Source organism: Pistacia vera, unplaced genomic scaffold (assembly GCF_008641045.1).
Source record: "Pistacia vera cultivar Batoury unplaced genomic scaffold, PisVer_v2 Contig104, whole genome shotgun sequence".
Lineage (NCBI taxonomy): Eukaryota > Viridiplantae > Streptophyta > Magnoliopsida > Sapindales > Anacardiaceae > Pistacia > Pistacia vera.
Genome location: NW_022195071.1, coordinates 691159 through 714772, shown reverse-complemented (window position 1 = coordinate 714772; position 23614 = coordinate 691159). Strand labels below are relative to the sequence as shown.

The window sequence follows — 23614 nt, the reverse complement described above, 5'->3', positions numbered from 1 at the left end:
ATTTAAACCATTCAATTCCTTGGATGCACTCCAACTGTCTCATACCCTACAAAATAATCTGAATTGCTGATTGAAAATACACTTTTGTTGCCGAAAATTTCACTTAAAAAATAACAGAAAATTCAATGTTATCAACATTTACTGTTATGGGATTAGTACACAAATGTCAATTGAAACTTTAACATAAGATAGTGTCCAACATATTTTTGATAAATATTGCCATTATGCTCCCTAATATTAAGACATGATAATAAGATTTGACATACCCTACCTAACCAGGCATTTGAAATAGACAACTTACAATTAATATGGATTTGTCGAAACGTACGTTGGATCTGATTTAAAAGCAATCATCTTTGTTGTATAATATAATTCATAATTTAATGAGAGTTTAAGACTTGCAAGTGACTATAATATTTATATCCCAACAACCATAAAGGCGTATATTCAATTTTATAGTTAAAAATATGCTATTCAGGGCATCAATGTCTTCCACCACTTGCAACTATTTCTTCATTTTCGTAACCATTGACTGAATGACAATAAAACCATCTCCAATTTTCTTTGCTCTTTTCCTTTTATGATAAAAAGGGAGTATGAACTGAGAAAACAAGAAAATGGCCTTTATCCAAATAATAAATACAGCGTTTTTCCTCAACTTTATTACAGGTCCTCTTACTAATACTGACAGCAGAAAAATCCTCAATAAACAAAATAAAAACAAGATCTCAAAATCACCAAAAACAAAATAGCAGTATGAAACAACTGATACCATAAGACAACTCTAATCCTAATCAACTAATTTCAATGAAGTCTCCTCCGAGATATTGAAATGCTATTTTTCACTTATTTCTTAGGGCCAATCTTAGCAGGCAGTATTAAATTTCACACGTATTTCATTTCTCTGAATGATATTTTACTCTTCAACTGATCAAGGCCAGAAAAAATGATACTGAAATAAAGAAAATATTTCATGTTGACAACGACAGAATGTTACAGAGATAAGCTTCAAAATTCCAAGCTAATGCATATGGGTTGTAACATAGTGAAGAAAGAAAGAAAAAAGATCAGAAAAAAAATATTTATATCACAAATTTTGTTCACATGGTTTCTGTAATGTCAAGATAAATATTCTAAATTTAAGTTACACAATCTGAATCTGATGATGCCAAAACCTGAGATGCCTTAGAACTTTAACTCCTGATATACATGCCTAGACATTTAATTATATTGTATCCTGCAGAAAAGAGAAATGGCTTCGATTAGGTAAAATGGTTCCAATTAAGCAAAGTAACAAAAAGTGACATAGAAACAAAAGAGAAATAAAAGGAAAACAAGTTAATGAATATAAATTTAGCACATAAATTGATTGACATCTGTTATCATAATTCTTGCATAATACCATCAACCCACTAATTCTTAGTATGCATGTAGGATTGTCAAAATATACAGAAACCTTTATCTCAGTCAGGACCCAAGGAAAAAAAAAAAAAAACAGAGTTCATAAGAAGTTAGCATCATATATTTTTGAGGACAATGCTCCCAATTCTGATTACTTGAAAGAAATATTTATTTATGTTTAAAAAACGCACCAAAAATTCTTCATGTATCAAGGAAAGTTCGCAATTAATTCATTGTCCCACAACAAATAGATCAGATCATTGGAGGTTTACGCACTCAATCGTGGCACTCATTTACAAGTGAAGGAACCACAAAAAATAATCTAATTTTTGGCAAAAAGTGGGAAAATAATAATACAGGTATATTAACAGGCAACTTTATTAAAAAGGAATGAAACCTATCAACATATGTAACAAGTGATTAAAATTACGACCTTGACATGATGCACAGGTGGCTTTATAAAAAATGAATGTATACCATAATGAGCCTCATAAAAAAACCCACCAACCACAGATCTATCACATTCTAACTCCTAACTTAACAATTAGTCCAGCCAACCAAGATTCTAAAATCATTACTCCTTCTTTAAGAAACAATAAATTAGGTCACTTTCTTTTTCCATTTTTCCATGCAATTAAGGAGCATATAAGTTGTAAAATGATTGAAATCCTATATTTTTGATGTTGATAAACATTATTTTCCATCTGAAAAGAGTACAGATAGTAACTTAATTTTATGTTGATGGCTATCCCATCACCACAATAACTTGAACTGATTGCTGACAATTGTATCCCAACCATCCTTGACCACAATCAAATCACCAGAACAAGATTAAGCCACAAATCATCAAAGTTATTAACACCCAAGAACCAGTTATATTAATAGCGCAAAAGGATTTTCCTCTTGCATAAACATAGTTTGGGTTCTTCAGGTTTCCCGTGTCTTAGTTTGATCCTCAACGTTTCGTCTGGTCCATGTTGGTCATTTAAGATTTGTGATTAATTTAATTTATTAAAAACTAGATTGGTGATCAACAACTTATGTGGCTAATGCTGCATTATTTTTTTCTAAGATGGCAATTTTTACAAGATGTGGTCATCATCTAGGCATGCATGATGAATGGCTACATCAATCAAATCACTCCACATCCTATATCTCTGTGTCCCAACACTTCAATTGATGACCACACTTCTGCAACAGTAATTACGATCAAAGTTACACGAAGAAGAAAGCAATCCTACATTTCATTCATCTCCCACATCCTATTTGGACTTCCAACACAATGTTTAGCTCCAAAGAGGGGCGCAAAATTGCCAAACCAGAGGTGGCATAATCACAAATTACTTGTAAATCTTGGCATCCTTTTGGTTGTAGAAAGCACCCCAAGGAGCAGAGACTAACCAAAGGACTGTGAAGGAAGTGTGGTCACAAAATGCTATGTACAAAAAATTACCGCAATAGCAGAAACATTGCTCTCAACAGAAAATTTATCTTTATATCAACAATCACATCTCATCAGACACAAAACAATAATTCCAATTAGATTAAATTGAACCCATTATAACATTAGAAGAATCAAACTGAATGAATTGAAATCTGAAGTCACGAATTGAGATCTAAATGAACCCGGAAGACCAAAACTGTATTTTATTCAGAACTCTTAATCCTCTGTCTGTCCACCTCCTTGTCAAATAACACACAGTACACTAAATAGTCCAACTTGATAGCATTCATCTTTTGAACAACTTGATGTCCGCGACTCTCAACCGTTTTAAAACAACACATTAAAGGAAGATGCCATAGGATTGTTGAACAAGAAAAGCGGTGGAATTTCAAAAAAATAAAAAAAATAAAATGCTGGGCTAAAACAAAAAAGCAATTTGTGATCCAACGTAAAAATTAAACATTGGTTTCTCTCTCTCTCTCTCTCTCTCTCTCTCTCTCTATATATATATATATATATATATATATATATCACAAACCAAAACAAGAAAAATGATCGAGCCAGAAACACGAAACAAACAAACAACTAAACCCATGAATCAATCGTATCAAAAGTTCAAAACTACCCAAATCAGATAAAGGAATAGTAAATACATAACCAAACATTCAATCATTAAAAAAAGAGGTGGCCATAAAAAATTACCTGGTTTAAAGGAGCTTGCATAGCAAATAATCAATAGAAACCGAGAAACTTGAGAAGGATGAAACAAAGGAATCCAAGAAAAATGCAAAGAAAAAGATAATCGACGAAAACGAAGAATTTGGTGGAGCCATGATTCCTCTTTACGTAGTTGGTCTTAGATTTGTTGTCTTTAGGTTCATCAAGTGGTTGAAGTGTAACCATTTTATGGATCTAGGGGGATTTGGGGATCTGATCTGTGACTGCTTACCGTTAACAACTCTTTCTGTTCGTTTCTGTCCCGCGCGCGTTTTGTAGAAATTGTGATTAGGTCACGCGACGCCCCCTTCCAAACGGTAACAATATAAACACCGGAAACATTTTTTGTTTTTTACTAATCTTTATTTGACATTAAAATTTGGCCAATACTGTCTACTTAAATCCATCATATTTTTTAATATTAAAAAGGATCTGAAATAATTATTCTTTTATTGATACATTATTAATCTATATTTATTTAGTGTTTATTAAAATTTATTTTTTTGTAACCAATCATCTATCACTTTGCATTACATCAGTATCCACCGATACTATCTATTGAGATTATGAGAGTCACTTTATAAACCAAAGTTAAGTGATCTATGGTAAAAAAACAAAAATAGATTCCATAAACTCTTGATTTCGAAACCCGCACCCCCCCTCCAAGAAGAATGATTATTAAAACTTTTATCTAACCGATAATTCTAAGACCCAATAAATCAGTTGAGATACACACAAACACCCTCGATGATAAAAAAATAAAAAAAGATTACGAGATATTATTTAATTGAATATCACTTTTAAGTATAAATTTGAAGGTTATGGTTAAAAAAAATATTTTCCATCTTCCGATTAGATTTGATGCACTTAGTTAACCATTCGGGGGTGCAGAAAATTTTGTTAATTTGTACAATATTTATTTGCATGATTTGATACAAAAATAATACAACTGTGTAAATTCAAGCGCAGTCTGAACTCTGAACAATAATTTTAAGATTCCGTCCATGTGAATACCTCCAGTGACACGCTTTGATATTACAGAAAGGGATGAATACACTCTGTACATGTAGATCTTCCCAACGAGATTCTTTACGTTTTACGGCTATTCGAACATCCTTCTCAACGAGACATGAACCCATATAATTTATTCCTGAGAAAACACACCACAAAATTAGAAGAACATTAGCATGTTATGTAGTTCATTACATGGTCTTTGGGACAAAGGGGTCTGCTGGGGTATTCAAACTCTGGCGCCAAATATGAGCTCGGTTGCAAATATTAACGTTTTCATCATTTAGAAGGCCCATATAAGTAGCACCAAATATGAGCTCGGCTGCAGATATTAACTTCTGCATTGTTTAAAAGGCCCCTATAAGGGTCCTTTATGAGACACAAACTATGGCGAAGGCACTACCAGTATGTTGTGTTATGTTCACAGATATAATTGGATTTTCAAAAGACATTGAATATCCACAATACAATTCCCAAACAGGCATAGAGTGAGAGGATAGTTGTGTTATACCTCAAGACTGCCTGATGAAGAATTGGAGTCTACTTCTGATGCTGACTCTGATATTCGGGCTTCTGATTTCTCATTTGAGTAACTTCAAAAGTAAAACAATTTCTCATTGTTAGAGAAGAAGAAAGAAAAGCAACATATTTATTACATAAATGACACAGATGATATCCAGTATCATATGACAATCAATGCAGCAACTAAGCATGAAAATGATTGTACCAGATAACTAGCAAGCACAAATTTCAGATGGGAGAAATCCATATTACGTGGCAGTATAAAGAAAAAGTAAACACAGATAGCTATCCCTACATAAAATAAAGCAAAAAACAGATGAACATGAGAAGACCAAACAGGATTCTTCTTATTTTTCAGCAATTTTATCTTTAGTGTCAATGTATTTGGCTGCTAAAAAATGTAAACAAGTCAGATGAAGATAGAAAATAAATGATTGAACATACAATCAGAACTTAAAACCTAGATGAATGCTCATAAGACTGTACATCTACTAATCAAAGAATTAAGCATTTATCCAGATGCTCTCAGTTTAAATTTCTAGACAAACGAAATGTTAGCTACTTACGTTGAGAGTATGGTTACCCAGATGAGCTCCACACAGTCAACCCAAAGAAGCCTTTGCTCCACAGGGATTACACTGTAGGTAATTACGTGGGCAAATGGCCAAAGTTTCCATCCTGCCTGTTGAGCACAGAAAATTGAATAATCACAGCTTCAACCACTATTCAGATCATCACAATAATCAAGGCTATACTAAAAGAGCTCAAAAATATAACCAACAATTCCTAGAACACATCATTTAAGGTCCTGTTATAATAGAAAACTCAAACCTGCAAACTCCCCCAAGCCAAGGCAACCACGTATTACTAGAACACATGGTCAATCATATTTGAAAATTTCAATTTGAAATACTGATAATGCTATATCTATAAGCTTGTGAACATGCTTATAAAATAATAAAATATTAATCCAGCAGATCCACTAGTTCCTTTTCAAACATCACCATCTCTAGTTTTACTAACTACACTAAAAACATGTGAACATGTTGGTAGGAAGCAATTTCTAACATGCAAAACACATATAGAAAAAACTATAAGAACTTACAGTCAGCAAGGGCCAAAATGTTGCCTTCAGTTCACTAAGAATATTGGTTGGGGATTCCAAACGCAAGAAACCTAAAAACACAAAATAGATACTATTCCAGACTGCCGCCCATACTGTTTGGTCAAAGGCAACTTTGGCAGGCACGACCCACCAATCTTCAAATGGAATAAGAGCCTGCATAACGAAGTAAACAATTTCAGCCATCCATATAAATCAATATACTAAACAAAATCCTGAAAACATGAACCGAAAATTATCACCTCACAAAATTGGTAATAATAATGAGATAGGGATCCATGAAGAGTAAACCCGACAAGGCCTGATCTGAACATGCGTTTCAGGTCAAAGTCAAAAAGCGGTTTCCCTTCATAACACTGCATTTAGTAGGAAAAAATAAAAAATCAACAAAAAAAATAAAAAATTCATTGCCAACAAAAACCAATATGTAAAAAGGGAAAAAAAACTATTACATGAAAGACTCACTTGTGCAATCCAATCTCCAATGGAGTAGACAATTCCACTTATTGCCATTTTTGCTAAAACAGGGTTTGCTTTGAGAGCTTCTTCATATGCAACCCAATTGTGTTCAGGTGCATACCTTAAAACTTCATAAAGCGTCCATCCCTGGGAAATTTCAAAGATAGGAAAATGCTGAATCCTGAAGACCAACATAAAATAACTAAAGTAACAAGTTCTGTTCTGTTAATGCAAATCAATTTTGATCCAATTATTAATCTGTGTTCCATTCTTCTAATCTAATACAGTCCCGTAAATATCTTAACAGTTAAAAGAAAATTATCAAATTAGAGCCTTCTTTTTGGAGTAAGTCTTCCTGTTTGGCTAGTAATTAATCAATCAGCTTGAATTCTCGAAAAATCAAATTCAAAAAACCTCAAAGATTATCTGACCCTATGAGATAGAACAGCAAAAATAAAGCTGTAAAACCTCGAATTTTGCAAAAACAAATACCCATCTCAAAAGTCACAACAAGAATATTAGTCAATTGCAAGCAACGAAAAAAAATCCTCAAATTATCAAACACCAATCCACTAAACAAAAGCAAAGAAATAAGATGACTCACATGCCAGTAATCGTGATCAATTGTCAACAACTTAGTGACTGCATAAGTACCAGCACCAAGAACAATAGTAGCATTAACTGCTTTACCAATCAACCTATCATTAACATCAACTTCTTCTTCTTCTTCTTTCTCCCCGGAAGAAACAGGCTCAAAATTTTCAGACCCATTAACCAATCTGTTATCTTTGTCGCTGAATTGCTTATTCCTGACTGGAACCACTTCCTTGTCCTCTGTGACTGAGCAAATCACCCATCTTCTTCTTGCCTTTGAAAATAAGAGGGTTGAATTCTTTGATGCGTTAAGTTTTTGTGGGAGTGTGCAGGTATTGATAGAGAATAGAATCGGATAAAAGTTGTTTTCTGTGGGTTTTCGGATGGTGAATGGAGAGAGTTTATGGGTGGCGATGCTATTAAGAGTTGCCATGTCTTTTGTTTAAAGCTCTAGAAGAAGAGTGTTGCGTGTTTATGTAATGTAATTATGTAAGAAAGATACCTTATTGGTTTTGATTTTTGAACAGACAGTTGATGCGATAATGAGTGCTTTCAGTTCTCACTTAAGCTATGTAGTTCAAAATCAGCCACGTTACTTTGCAGTTGAAAATACTATCGTGGGCGTTAGATAAACTATTTAATTACATAATAGATAATAAATAAAAATAAATTAGCTAAAAAAGGTCCCACCGAGATTTGAACTCGGGTTACTGGATTCAGAGTCCAATGTCCTGACCACTAGACCATGGGACCTTATTGTTTCGATTTCTCAAATTAATAATATTTAACAAAATTTTATTTCTTCATCTACAAAATGACACTGCCCAGTTCACAGTGCCCAAAAACCCTGATGAAGAGAGCGCTGCCGAGACATTTCTCTGCAACCCTTCTCCAATCTCAACGCAAGTTACTTCCTTTCAGTCCACACAACAATGGTGGATTACTACAAAAACTCCCCAAAATTTGTCCCATACCAAGTTTCACCTCAAATCCCAGACGGGTCTTCACCAACTCTCTTCCTCCTCCAGAATGGATAGAGCCATTCAATGATGTTTCTGACTTACTCTCAAGTCCTGGAAACTTAAACCCATCTCCTTGGGTAAGCCAAATCCTCAATCTTTTAGATGGTTCTATGGATATGGAAGCAAATTTGGATTCTTTTTGTCAGAAGTTCTTGATTAAGTTGTCACCAAACTTCGTGTCATTTGTTTTAAGAATTAATGATCTTAGGAAAAAACCTGATGTTGCTTTTAGGTTCTTTGCTTGGGCTAGTAAGCAGAAGAAGTATGCTCATAGGCTTGAAACTTACGTTTCTTTGATTGATTGTTTATCTTTATCCAGCGACTTGGACAGAGTTAGATTAGTGTTTAATGACTTGAGGCAAAAGGGATTTTTAATGACTGTTTCGGGTGCAAATTCTTTGATTAAGAGCTTTGGGGGGCTGGGGATGGTTGAGGAACTATTGTGGGTGTGGAGAAGAATGAAAGAGAATGGTATTGAGCCAAGTTTGTATACGTATAATTTTTTGGTGAATGGGTTAGTGAATTCGATGTTTATTGAATCTGCTGAGCGGGTTTTTGAGGTTATGGAGAATGGGAAAATTAGACCTGATATTGTGACTTGTAATACAATGATTAAAGGGTATTGTAAGGTGGGAAAAACTCGGAAAGCAATGGAGATGTTTAGGGACATGGAGGTAAGAAATGTGGAGCCAGATAAGATTACTTATATGACTTTAATGCAATTGTGTTATTCGGAGGGAGATTTTGATTCTTGTTTGTGTTTATATCATGAAATGGAAGAAAAGGCAATTGAAATTCCCCCTCACGCATATAGTTTAGTGATTGGAGGGCTTTGTAAAGAAGGGAAATGTATGGAAGGATATACTGTTTTGGAGAGTATGATTAAAAAGGGTTGTGAGCCAAATGTGGCAATTTATACAGCTTTGATAGATTCATATGCGAAACATAGTAGTATGAATGAGGCAATAAATCTCTTTGAGAGGATGAAAAACAAGGGGCTTGAGCCAGATCAGGTTACCTATGGAGTTATTGTTAGTGGTTTGTGTAAGAGTGGGCGATTGGAGGAGGCCATGGAGTATTTTGAGTTCTGTAGAGTTAATGGTATAGCGGTTAATGCCATGTTTTATTCTAATCTCATTGATGGTCTGGGGAAGGCCGGGAGAGTGGATAAAGCTGAGGAATTCTTCGAAGAGATGGTTGAGAAGGGATGCACACGGGATTCATATTGCTACAATGCTCTTATTGATGCCCTTGCCAAGTGTGGAAAGATTGATGAGGCTTTAGCAGTTTTCAAGAGAATGGAAGATGAAGGATGTGATCAGACAGTTTATACATATACAATAATCATCAGTGGGTTGTTCAGGGAGCATAGAAATGAGGAGGCAATAAAGCTGTGGGATATTATGATCGATAAGGGTATCACACCAACTGCAGCTTCTTTTAGGGCTCTCTCTATCGGGCTTTGTCTGTCAGGCAAGGTATCCAGGGCTTGTAGGATTTTGGATGATCTGGCTCCAATGGGTGTCATTCCTGAAACAGCTTTTGAAGATATGATCAATGCTTTGTGCAAAGCAGGTCGTATCAAGGAGGCTTGTAAGTTGGCTGATGGGATTGTTGACCGGGGTAGAGAAATACCAGGAAGAATTCGTACACTTCTAATAAATGCTTTAAGAAAATCAGGCAATGCAGATTTGGCAATGAAGTTGATGCATAGTAAGATTGGTATTGGATATGATAGGATGGGAAGCATTAAAAAACGAGTGAAATTCCGCGTTCTTGTTGAAAGTTGATTGTTAAGCTAGATTTAGGGCTGCGTAACTGTGGGCAATAGCCACAAGCTATATATTAAAGATGGTTGCACATAATGTAAACTTTCAGAGATTATGTGACTCTCCAGTTCACCTTAGTACTTGGAGAAGCTTTGATATGATTGGCCTGAAATCTTAGTAAGCTCAGTCAGTTGTCATTTGACTTCAGAAATGTCTGATTAAGTTCTCTCTCTGCTTCTTGGGAACTTGGGGCTATGTGGTCCATGTTGATCTTTGAGCCAGTGCACCAGCCATGGTTCGTCTTCTTTGAATAATGAGTAAATTATATGATTCTGTACGACCATTTCAACAGCACACATCCTAGTGAATTGCAAATGTGGTATTTAATACAGACAAGTGTGTTTCCATAAGTCTTACAGAAACTTTGAGTATGTATGTGAAACTATTAGCGGTGGGAAATATTTCACAAGGTACTCTTGAGCTGTAATTTTTAGGGCTGAGCACGGGGGTAGTGGGTAGAATCGAAACTTGCGGGTAGAATCGGAATCGGAACTAGAACCTACCTGGAACCGACACTGTGTGGGTAGGTTCCAGTTCCTTTTTTTTGGAACCGACACTGTGCAATTCCAATTCTGGTTTCTACATTTGGAGGAATTGAAACCAGAGCCTGGAAAAAAGAACTTGCAGCGGGTACCATGTTTTGGAACCTGGGTTGATATAAATATCTGTGAAGATTAGGGAGTTTATTGTAATTTTACATAAAGAAAATTAAAATGAAAGAAGTTAAATTTTTACAATAACCTAATTAAATAAATATATAATTATAATTATTACATATAAACTACACCATATAAAAAGCTTTAATATATTATAATATATTAATATTAAAGTTTTGATTAATTAAGTATATAATTGGAATTAAGACCAATTAAATGTATTTTAATATCATTACAAGAATTATTTTTGAATAAAATAGTATATTTAATTGAATAATAATATAATATTTATTTTAAGTATATCTTAATAAATTAGTAATTAATTAATTATATAAAATAAATTGAAAAATATAATACATTACTAGTTAAATGATTACTTAATTAATATAACATTCCATTATAAACATTAATACAACACTTAATTAAACAGTTAAAAATTTAATTAATTATAATATTATATTAAAGATCTGTAGCATGATTATTTAATTCATTATAATATTACATTCTAATATGATCACATAATTAATTATAATATTACATAATGAAATGATTACTTAATTAATTATGACATTATATTATAAACATTAGTAATATATTACATTAACACAATACTTAATTAAATTATTAGAAATTTAATTAATTAAAACATTACATTATAATTAAATAATTACTTAATTGATAATAATATTACATTATATTATAATCACTTAATTAATTATAACATTACATAGTTAAATGATTACTTAATTAATTATAAATTTATAACATTATATTATAAATATTATAATTTACTACATTAGTACATTACTTAATTAAATGATTAAAAATTTAATTAATTATAACATTACATTATAGATTTATTAATTATAATATTCCATTATAAACATTAATACAATACTTAATTAAATGATTAGAACTTTAATTAATTATAATATTAAATTATAGATTTATAGAATGATTGTCCAATTAATTTAATTAATTGTTTGTGTTTTGGTTTTGATTAAGGAATTTTACGTGAATTGTGATGAATTGATTAAATTCAAGTGTTGCCTAGAGATTAGAGGATTTATGTGTCACATTGGACACAAATGAATGAGTAATCAAAATTTGTTAGGGGTGTATTTGTAAACTTTTAAGGTTTTTTTGTTATTTTTTAAACTAATAGGGGGGTGATTAGTTTTTTATAGGGTACCCGGGAAAGGAATCAGAACCTACATTTTAGGTTCCGGTTCCTTGAATTTAAGAACTTGCACTATGCAGTTCCGGTTCCGGTTCCTTTTTTTGGGAACATGTACCATGCAGTTCCAATTCCGATTCCCTCGAAAAATGCAGGGTACTCAGAACCGCTCACCCCTAGTAATTTTGAACACTTGCAGCATTCTTATACAGTTTTGGTTGTTACTTTAATATTGCATACTGCATGTTTTTGGGTAGTCTTATATGCAACATTTGCTCTATAATGCTTTATCTAAATGTTGTAGTTTTGTTAATTCAATACATTCTTTTCCTTTCCTCTTCACTTGAATTTATGCGCCATTGAAGTATTAAAATACCTAGTAGTGGATGCATACTTCAGTTATATTTATAGATTAATCTGGAATGATTAGATATTTGCAGTGGATACTGTTTGTGACCAAGTCAACAAAAATATTCTGTATCTAGGGAAAGCTTCTTAAATTATGGATTTCAGTTGTGTATAGTGGATAAGAGACGTCTCAAATAAACAGTATGCAGTAGCATAACATGATGGACGATAGATAATTTGATAGAACACAAGGATCAGAAACGCAGGAATATGCTGCTCATAATGTTGTGCAAGGTTAATAAGGTGGATATAAAATTTAAATGTTTTTAATTGTTATAAAATGAACAAGAAGCAAGAAAGAAATTTCTGTTGTTTTAGACTAGTTAGGACGGCATGGCACCGCACATGTGTAAAGACCGTAGTAGAGCGGTTTTGATACTGAAGCTGCACAAAACAGAAAAATAAATGAAAACCCGTTGGGTTCTTAGAGAGTGATGGCCCATACAGGTAATGGCCCAATCTCAGACTATGTCACTACATCCCCTTATGTATTCGTCAGTCGACGGAATAGAAAATTGCCTTTTCAAGGTTATCTTAAACTTGCACAGCGAGATGGCGGTTAGTGTTTTTGTAAATCCAAGACTTCTATGATGGAGAAATAGTCCCCCGCTATGAGGGATTTGTTTTTCTAAAGCAAAAGAGTGAATGATAACCTTAGTTTTCAGGATGTTTTGCTCCACAGCCCAGGTGGGGCTGATTTGTTCTTGACCACAATTAGTGCTGTTGTTTTGTTGCTCACAGGGTTTATCTTTTGAAGCCAAGATATAACTAGTTATCCTCTAGAATTTTAATGAGGTATGTGATATATAACTTCCCTGATAAGAAGACCTGGAAATGTCCCTATTTCGTCATCAGGCATGTACCACTAGATGTTTGTCTTGTAGCTTGTCAATTACACTTGTCAATCAGCCCCTTCCAATGTATGATCAAAGGAGTGTTGAAGCGAGCAAACTGTCTTATTGACAAATCCTGCATTTGTTAAATATGTCGTTTGTCAGCAACCTCATTGAAAATTTGCCGTAGGAGCTCTCTTAGTTTCGTAGCTCTTAGTTGAGATAGCAGATGTTATTACATTGCAGATGCTATTTTCAGTATTGACTTGGTCTTTCTTTTTTCATTTGTGACTGCAGATATATTTATTCAAGTTACCTTCCATTGGCTTGTTGGTAGTGTTAACTTGTCATGATCAATCATACCATAGAACTCTCTCCTTATCTTGCTGTAATTTTGGTAATGAATATATTATTTGCAGGCAGTCAAAGCCACATCGTTTGTTTTACCAGGAAGAAAGGTACCTACATACAAGTCATACACAACAAACAAGTCCGCTGCAATGTATTTTTTTTTTTTTTTTTTGGGTATCCGGTGGTGTTTCGCTTAGCTTGCGAATATCTCAACTAGTCTCTCGGGACCTGAAGTTAACGGCCAGGTAAGTTTCTAGTGGCTCCATTGTAATGTCACTGTAGCATTAAGGGATCAATTCAGCTCCAACCTAGCTGCACATTGCATAATTTGCTGATAAGTGATAAATTAATGTATTTTGCAGCTAATTTGCAGTGGTAATTAATCTGCTTAATATAACTGGTAGTCATTAAAGTGGTCCTACTGCAATAAAGACGCTGCTATTCGGTTGAGTAGTTCACATTGGGCCAAAATTTGTCGGGTTATAGTGGGCAATTCCAGTGCCAATTGCACTGCTGCTTTCTTTTTCAGTGGTTCATTTTCCGGTCCAAGGAAGATTTAAGATGTGGGGCTGCGCCTTTATCTTCGCTCAATAGTCATTATTCATGGATGACTGAATTCAGCAGTTTTGGCAGCGATTTCAAGCGAATAGACGGGCCTTCAACAAAACCATGTTCATGAAATTGTTTATGGGGCCAGGGCCAGCCACTAAACAACTGATAGAACGACTGATCGTTCCAAAAACAAGAAAGCCTGGGAATAATTGACTAATCGCAAATATACAGTATAGACTTTTTATACAAAATTACACGGTATAACATAAAGCAATGCTTCGATGAAGCATAGGAAGTCGAGTTTTTTAATTTCGGCACATGATAAACATGAGCTGTATAGTGACCATTCAAACTAGAAACTGCTCATTTGTCGAGATCAGCAGTAAAACTTGTACATTTGACATTAACTTGTTCACAGATAAAATTGTCCATTAAACTGAGGAAGCATTCCTATTTCTCACCAACTTTCCACAATTGGTTCAGGCATTTATGTTTCTTAAGCAAAAAAAGCAAAAATTATTTGCAGCTTCCAAAATGGATCATTTAATTCCCGGAGAAGGAATACCTTTTACTAGCTATTTGAAGCCATTCTTTCTTCAAGGTCTCTTCAAACCGACAAATAAACCATTAAGTAACACGATGAAATGACAGCTATATGCTCACAAATCTTGTCCATTATAGGAATGGTGCCATTTTTGGCTGAGCTTGCAAGTTCCTTAGAATATAATCAGAACCAGCTCGCTTTGAGATATAAAATGAGTTTCATGTTGCAGAATATTATTAGCTATTTTAGATGCTGCATAGACGGTTCTTCGCAATTTCTAAGATCTTCATTAATTATAATTCCATTATAAACATTATACAATACTAATTAATGATTAGAATTTATTAATTATAATTTAAATTATAGTTTATAGAATGATTGTCCAATTAATTTAATTAATGTTTGTGTTTTGGTTTTGATTAAGAATTTTACTGTGAATTGTGATGAATTGATTAATTCAAGTGTTGCTTAGAGATTAAGGATTTATGTCCACTTGGACACAAATGAATGAGTATCAAATTTTTTTAGGGGTGTATTTGTAAACTTTTAAGGTTTTTTGTTATTTTTTAAACTAATAGGGGGTAATTAGTTTTTATAGGGTACCCGGGAAAGGAACCAGAACCTCATTTTAGGTTCCGTTTCCTTGAATTTAAGAACTGCACTATGCGGTTCCGTTCCGTTCCTTTTTTGGGAACATGTACCATGCGGTTCCAGTTCGATTCCCCCAAAAAGCAGGGTACCGAAACCGCTCACCCCTAGTAATTTTGAACACTTGCAGCATTCTTATACAGTTTTGGTTGTTACTTTAATATTGCATACTGCATGTTTTTGGGTAGTCTTATATGCAACATTGCTCTATAATGCTTTATCTAAATGTTGTAGTTTTGTTAATTCAATACATTCTTTTCCTTTCCTCTTCACTTGAATTTATGCGCATTGAAGTATTAAAATACCTAGTATGATCATACTTCAGTTATATTTATAGATTAATCTGGAATGATTAATATTTGCAGTGGTACTGTTTGTGACCAGTCAACAAAATATTCTGTATCTGGGTTGGTATTGGATATGATAGGATGGGAAGCATTAAAAAACGAGTGAAATTCCGCGTTCTTGTTGAAAGTTGATTGTTAAGCTAGATTTAGGGCTGCGTAACTGTGGGCAATAGCCACAAGCTATATATTAAAGATGGTTGCACATAATGTAAACTTTCAGAGATTATGTGACTCTCCAGTTCACCTTAGTACTTGGAGAAGCTTTGATATGATTGGCCTGAAATCTTAGTAAGCTCAGTCAGTTTTCATTTGACTTCAAAAATGTCTGATTAAGTTCTCTCTCTGCTTCTTGGGAACTTGGGGCTATGTGGTCCATGTTGATCTTTGAGCCAGTGCACCAGGCATGGTTCGTCTTCTTTGAATAATGAGTAAATTATATGATTCTGTACGACCATTTCAACAGCACACATCCTGGTGAATTGCAAATGTGGTATTTAATACAGACAAGTAAGTGTGTTTCCATAAGTCTTACACAAACTTTGAGTATGTATGTGAAACTATTAGCGGTGGGAAATATTTCACAAGGTACTCTTGAACTGTAATTTTTAGGGCTGAGCACGGGTAGCAGGTAGAATTGGAACTTGCGGGTAGAATCGGAATCGGAACTGGAACCTACCCGGAACCGACACTGTGTGGGTAGGTTCCAGTTCCTTTTTTTTAGAACCGACACTGTGCAGTTCCAATTCTGGTTCCTACATTGGAGGAATCGGAATCGGAATCGGAACCTGGAAAAAAGAACCTGCAGCGAGTACCATGTTTTGGAACCTGGACTGAAATGAAATATTTGTGAAGATTAGGGAGTCTATTGTAATTTTACATAAAGAAAAATTAAAATGGAAGAAGTTAAATTTTTACAATAACCTAATTAAATAAATATATAATTATACTTATTACATATAAACTACACCATATAAAAAATTTTGATATATTATAATACATTAATATTAAAGTTTTGATTAGTTAAGTGTATAGTTGGAATTAAGAACAATTAAATGTATTTTAATATCATTAAAAGAATTATTTTTGAATAAAATAGTATATTTGATTGAATAATAATATAATATTTATTTTAAGTATATCTTAATAAATTAGTAATTAATTAATTATATAAAATAAATTGATAAATATAATACATTACTAGTTAAATGATTACTTAATTAATATAACATTCCATTATAAACATTAATACAACACTTAATTAAATAATTAAAAATTTAATTAATTATAATATTATATTAAAGATCTGTAGCATGATTATTTAATTCATTATAATATTACATTCTAGTATATATGATCACATAATTAATTATAACATTACATAATGAAATGATTACTTAATTAATTATGACATTATATTATAACATTAGTAATATATTACATTAACACAATACTTAATTCAATTATTAGAAATTTAATTAATTAAAACATTACATTATAATTAAATAATTACTTAATTGATAATAATATTACATTATATTATAATCACTTAATTAATTATAACATTACATAGTTAAATGATTACTTAATTAATTATAAATTTATAACATTACATTATAAATATTAGTAATTTACTACATTAGTACATTACTTAATTAAATGATTAAAAATTTAATTAATTATAACATTACATTATAGATTTATAGTATGATTACTTAATTAATTTAAATAATATTCCATTATAAACATTAGTACAATACTTATAAATGTAGAAATTTAATTAATTATAATATTAAATTATAGATTTTAGAATGATTGTCCAATTAATTTAATTAATTGTTTGTGTTTTGGTTTTGATTAAGGAATTTTACGTGAATTGTGATGAATTGATTAATTCAGTGTTGCCTAGAGATTAAGGATTTATTGTCACATTGACACAAATAATGAGTAATCAAATTTGTTAGGGGTGTATTGTGTAAACTTTTAAGGTTTTTGTTATTTTTTAAACTAATAGGGGGGTGATTAGTTTTTATAGGGTACCCGGAAAGGACAACCTCATTTTAGGTTCCGGTTCCTTGAATTTAAGAACTGCACTATGCGGTTCCGTTCCGTTCCTTTTTTTGGGAACATGTACCATGCGGTTCCATTTCCGATTCCCCAAAAAATGCAGGGTACTCGGAACCGCTCACCCCTAGTAATTTTGAACACTTGCAGCATTCTTATACAGTTTTGGTTGTTACTTTAATATGCATACTGCATGTTTTTGGGTAGTCTTATATGCAACATTTGCTCTATAATGCTTTATCTAAATGTGTAGTTTTGTTATTCAATACATTCTTTTCCTTTCCTCTTCACTTGAATTATGCCCGATTGAAGTATTAAAATACCTAGTAGTGGATGCACTTCAGTTATATTTAAGATTAATCTGGAATGATTATATTGCAGTGTACTGTTTGTACCAACACAACAAAAATTCTGTATCTAGGGAAAGCTTCTTAATTATGGATTTCAGTTGTGTATAGTGGATAAGAGACGTCTCAAATAAACAGTATGCAGTAGCATAACATGGACGATAGATAATTTGATAGAACACAAGGATCAGAAGCAGGATGCTGCTCATAATGTTGTGCAAGGTTAATAAGGTGGATAAAAATTTAATGTTTTTAATTGTTAAAATGAACAAGAAGCGAAAGAAATTCTGTGTTTTTAGACTAGTTAGGACGGCAGGGCACAAGTGTAAGACCGTATAGTAGAGGGGTTGATACTGAAGCTGCACAAACAGAAAAATAAATGAAACCCGTTGGTTCTTAGAGAGTGATGGCCCATACAGGTAATGGCCCAATCTCAGACTATGTCACTAATCCCCTTATGTATTCGTCATCGACGGAATAGAAAATTGCCTTTTCAAGGTTATCTTAAACTTGCACGGCGAGATGGCGGTTAGTGTTTTTGTAAATCCAAGACTTCTATGATGAGAAATGTCCCCCGCTAGAGGGATTTGTTTTCTAAAGCAAAGATGAATGATAACCTTAGTTTTCAGGATTTTTTGCTCCACAGCCCAGGTGGGGCTGATTTGTTCTTGACCCACATTAGTGCTGTTGTTTTGTTGCTCACAGGGTTTATCTTTTGAAGCCAAGATATAACTAGTTATCCTCTAGAATTTTAATGAGGTATGTGATATATACCTTCCCTGATAAGAAGACTGGAAATGTCCCTATTTCGTCATCAGGCATGTACCACTAGATGTTTGTCTTGTAGCTTGTCAATTACATTGTCAATCAGCCCCTTCCAATGTATGATCAAAGGAGTGTTGAAGCAGCAAACTGCTTATTGACAAATCCTGCATTTGTTAAAATGTCTTTTGTCAGCAACCTCATTGAAAATTTGCCGTAGGAGCTCTCTTAGTTTTGAGTAGCAGATGTTATTACATTGCAGTGCTATTTTCAGTATTGACTTGGTCTTTCTTTTTTCATTTGTGACTGCAGATTATTATTCAAGTTACCTTCCATTGGTTGTTGGTATGTTAACTTGTCAGCAATCATACCATAGAACTCTCTCCTTATCTTGCTGATTTTGGTAATGAATATATTATTTGCAGGCATTCAAAGCCACATCGTTTGTTTTACCGAAGAAAGGTACCTACATACTCATACACACACACAAGTCCGCTGCAATGTCTTTTTTTTTTTTGTGGTACCGTGGTGTTCTGCTTAGCTTGCGAATACTCACTAGTCTCTCGGACCTGAAGTTAACGGCCATAAGTTCTAGTGGCTCCTTGTAAGTCACTGTAGCATTAAGGGATCAATTCAGCTCCAACCTAGCTGCACATTGCATAATTTGCTGATAAGTGATAAATTTGTATTTTGCAGCTATTTGCAGTGGTAATTAATCTGCTTAATATAACTGGTAGTCATTAATTGGTCCTACTGCAATAACGACCTGCTATTCGGTTGAGTAGTTCACATTGGGCCAAATTTGTCGGTTATGTGGCAATCCCAGTGCCAATTGCACTGCTGCTTTCTTTTTCAGTGGTTCATTTTCCGGTCCAGGAAGATTTAAGATGTGGGCTGCGCCTTTATCTTCGCTCAATAGTTTATTCATGGTGACTGAATTCAGCAGTTTTGGAGCGATTTCAAGCGAATAGACGGGCCTTCAAAAAAACCATGTTCATGAAATTGTTTAGGGGGCCGGCCAGCCCCTAAACAACTGATAGACGACTGATCGTTCCAAAAACAAGAAAGCCTGGGAATAATTGACTAATCCAAATATACAGTATAGACTTTTTATACAAAATTACACGGTATAACATAAGCAATGCTTCGATGAAGCATAGGAAGTCGAGTTTTTTTATGCACATGATAACATGAGCTGTTAGTGACCATCAAACTAGAAACTGCTCATTTGTCGAGATCAGCAGTAAAACTTGTACATTTGACATTAACTTGTTCACAGATAATTGTCCATTAAACTAGGAACCATTCCTATTTCTCACCAACTTTCCACAATTGGTTCAGGCATTTATGTTTCTTAACAAAAAAGCAAAAATTATTTGCAGCTTCCAAAATGGATCATTTAATTCCCGGAGAAGAATACCTTTTACTAGCTATTTGAAGCCATTCTTTCTTCCGACAAATAAACCATTAAGTAACACGATGAAATGCCAGCATATGCCCACAAATCTTGTCCATTATAGGAGTTGCCATTTTTGGCTGAGCTTGCAGTTCCTTAGAATATAATCAGAACCAGCTCGCTTTGATTATAAATGAGTTTCATGTTGCAGAATATTATTAGCTATTTTAGATGCTGCATAGACGTTTCTTCGCAATTTCTAAGATATTACAATCATTTGAATGGCTATCACCAAACCAAACCCCGTGTTGCTTTTAGACCTAAAGAATCTGGAAAGTTGGAAATCCAAACTCTACAAGATTGTCTGATACCAACATGTAAATCACTTTATTTTTTTTATTTTATTTGTACATATCTCAATTAGTTGAAAACGGTAAAGTTATTTTCATTTATACTGTTTTAAATATTGCAATTGTTATGTTCCACGGATATAAAATTAATGACATACTTGTGACAAGAAATATAAAAAAGTAGACATCGATTAGATTGATCACACTCTCAAGTCTAACAATTTGCAAAATGGAAGACCCAACATAATCTTTTGGGATACGGCAGTTGCTGATTTGTTTGCTCGTAACGCAGAGAGATCTTATGCATGATCCTTAAAGATCAAACAATAAATCTTATTATAGGAATTCAGAAAACATGAATAAATTTGAACGTTGATGAATAACATTATTTATTTCATTATCTGCATGTACTCAAGTGTATGAATGTATAAATAAGACCACAGAGATTTATGCAGATGCAGGAAAGTGACAGTATCAAGATTATACATGAGCACAACATCTATCTCCAATACACAACATTTCTTCATAATTTAGCTCGGCGAAATTAGACAAAAAATAATATATAATAAAAAAAAAAGTATAACATCTTTTTTTTAAACAAAATTACCGCCGTGGAAATTGTCCATACTCTATTATATTCCAAAGAATTATCAAAACATAATCCATTTGATCTCATATTGAGATTGCTACTGGTAATTTTCACTGTAATATTTTGTTGACGCTTGAGTTTGGATGCCAACGACTCGCATGTGAGAAGGCTTAAGCGGACGTAGGAATCACACGTGATGGATCCATGAGATTTGAATATGAGCTGAGATTATATATGTTGCAGAAAACATAAATAATAGGCTGTAAGAGAGGTTTTTATAGTGGTTTCGGATGCTCACAAGCGACTCCTACATCCACTGTTATTTTATGATCTCTGACTATTTATATGATATTGCCCATAAGGCATACAGATGAAGAAATACAGTGTTTACAGAGAGATATTGAGCTCTTATCTATGGTTAGCTCTCATATGCTCAACCCCCCTCTTCGGGAAGAGAATGCCAATTTATACACCTTTACACTCAATGTAATGATGTTTTGCAAGTTACTTTGACACATGGAAGGCTCTCTCTATTCATTTCTTGAAAGGAGATAGGGTTGGTAAGAATATATTTGAGAAGATATGGGCTTGGCAGCTACTACAAAAAGACATTTATTGGGCTGATATAACGCGGACTTTTGAGTATAACAGAACTCCTAGTTTTTGGAGTGCGTAATCGCGCTTCAGAAACTAAGGTCTTTGATCGAATGGCTGCAGTCTCGAACTGAAGAGCTCGAACTCTTGGCGCGATTGAGTGCTAAGTTAGGAGCGATCGCGATCTGTTAGGAGCTTCACCTGAAATTTGAGACCAAAACGAGCTCAATTTGAGAGCAAAACGAGCTCAATTTGAGAGCAAACGAGCTCAATTTGAGCTAAACGAACTCAATCTGAGATCATAACGAACTCAATCTGAGCAAAACAAGCTCAACTTGAGAGTAAACGGCTCAATCTGAGCAAAACGAGCTCAACTGGAGAGCAACGAGCTCACTTGAGAGCAAAACGAGCTCAATTTGAGCTAAACGAACTCAATATGATCATAACGAACTCAATCTGAGCAAAACGAGCTCAACTTGAGCAAAACGAGCTCAATCGGAGCAAAACGACCTCGACCTCAAAGCATAACGAGCTCGACCTCAAAGGTCATAACGAGCTCGATCTAAGAGCACAAGAGATCACGTCTCAGCATGTGATCCGATCTGAACACGCGATTTGAAGCTAAAGATGAACATATAAAGCCGGGATCAGACGACCTGGGCGTGCGATCTGCGATCTGCCACGCGATCAGAGAACTCTGACGCATCGATATGCGATCTGGCCACGCGATTGGAGAATCCTGACGCTTGCGATCTGCGATATGGCCATGTGATTGGAGAATTCTAACGCGTGTGATCTGCGATCTGGCCACGCAAGTGAGAATTCTAACGCAGGTTTGAGATATGAGCACACCATCAAGGAACTTGGACACAGGTTTGAAAATTGGACCTGCATGGGCCACCAAACTGTTGACGCTTGATTTTGGACGCCAACGACTCGCACATGAGAAGCGCTAAGTGGACTTAGGAATCACACGTGATGGATCCATGAGATTTGAATATGAGCTGAGATTATTTATGTTGCAGAAAACTAAATAATAGGCTGATAAGAGAGGTTTTTATAGTGGTTCGGATGCTCAACAAGCGACTCCTACATCTATTGTTATTTATTGATCTCTGACTATTTTTATGAGATTGCCCATAAGGCATATAAAGATGAAGAAATACAGTGTTTATAGAGAGAAAGAATTGAGCTCAAACTATGTTAGCTCTCATATATCCACCCTCCTCTCGGAAGAAGAGTGCCAATTTTATACCTTTGCACTCAAATAATGAGTGTTTTACAAATTGCCCCCATCCATTCATTTCTTGAAAGAGATAAGGTTGATAAGAATATTTTGAGAGATATGGATTTGACGCTAGTATAAAAAGATATTTATTAGGCTGACATAAACATGACCTTTCAGGCGTAACAATTTTCATTCACAAATTTGGGATGAGATAACCAAGTACAGAATACTACTCGTTATCTATATAATGTTATACAGGTAGATAGTTGAAGATTAGGGCAAGTGGCAGGAACTACGTACATGGAATGGAAATTATGCTCGTGCTTTGATTCTTTTTCTGCCGTTAAACTCCGTAGCCCAGCCGTCATATAGACCTGACCCTGAAAATAGGACAAAAGGAAGCAGGCAGGTCCCACCCCTCCAAGTTCCCCCTCGGGGGCCGGCCGCCCGCCCAAAACAAAAAAAGAAAAAGGGTTTTTTTTTGGTGTGCTATGTTTATGAATCTGCTGGTAAGTAAGTCGAGCAATCAATAATAGAATAGATTTGAAAAATCACTTTTTAAGCCAAACATGATATGATATACTAGTTGGTAAATTACATGTCAAATTGACGAGATTGATGCTGATATGTCCTGTTTAATGGTCATAAT

At 34.1% G+C, this 23614-nt stretch overlaps 2 protein-coding genes and 1 non-coding gene across 3 annotated transcripts; 1 reads left to right on the top strand and 2 right to left on the bottom strand.

Moving 5' to 3' along the window:
* Window positions 1-4387: 4387 nt before the first annotated feature.
* On the bottom strand, window positions 4388-7779 carry LOC116125638. Its single transcript, XM_031411356.1, has 7 exons — window positions 7282-7779; window positions 6684-6824; window positions 6461-6574; window positions 6201-6374; window positions 5662-5777; window positions 5085-5166; window positions 4388-4712 (listed from the first exon to the last, which is right to left on the bottom strand). Exons 1-7 carry the CDS (start codon window positions 7702-7704, stop codon window positions 4707-4709), a joined length of 1056 nt encoding a protein of 351 aa, XP_031267216.1. The 5' UTR covers window positions 7705-7779; the 3' UTR covers window positions 4388-4706.
* Window positions 7780-7952: 173 nt separating this feature from the next.
* Window positions 7953-8024, bottom strand: TRNAQ-CUG. The gene has a single exon. It is a non-coding gene; the product is annotated as a tRNA-Gln (tRNA).
* Window positions 8025-8085: 61 nt separating this feature from the next.
* LOC116124948 (pentatricopeptide repeat-containing protein At1g03560, mitochondrial) lies at window positions 8086-15933 on the top strand. Its single transcript, XM_031410701.1, has 2 exons — window positions 8086-10015; window positions 15703-15933. Exons 1-2 carry the CDS (start codon window positions 8086-8088, stop codon window positions 15768-15770), a joined length of 1998 nt encoding a protein of 665 aa, XP_031266561.1. The 3' UTR covers window positions 15771-15933.
* The last annotated feature ends 7681 nt before the right edge of the window (window positions 15934-23614 follow it).

Coding starts and splice junctions, on each gene's coding strand:
- LOC116125638 (XM_031411356.1), bottom strand. CDS start 7,704: ATGGCAACTCTTAATAGCATCGCCACCCATAAACTCTCTCCATTCACC. Junction 6,825..7,281: donor TTGATCACGATTACTGGCAT/GTGAGTCATCTT, acceptor GAAATTTCCCAG/GGATGGACGCTTTATGAAGT. Junction 5,167..5,661: donor TGGGTAACCATACTCTCAAC/GTAAGTAGCTAA, acceptor TTACTTTTGAAG/TTACTCAAATGAGAAATCAG.
- LOC116124948 (XM_031410701.1), top strand. CDS start 8,086: ATGACACTGCCCAGTTCACAGTGCCCAAAAACCCTGATGAAGAGAGCG. Junction 10,016..15,702: donor GTTGATGCATAGTAAGATTG/GTATTGGATATG, acceptor GTATCTGGGTTG/GTATTGGATATGATAGGATG.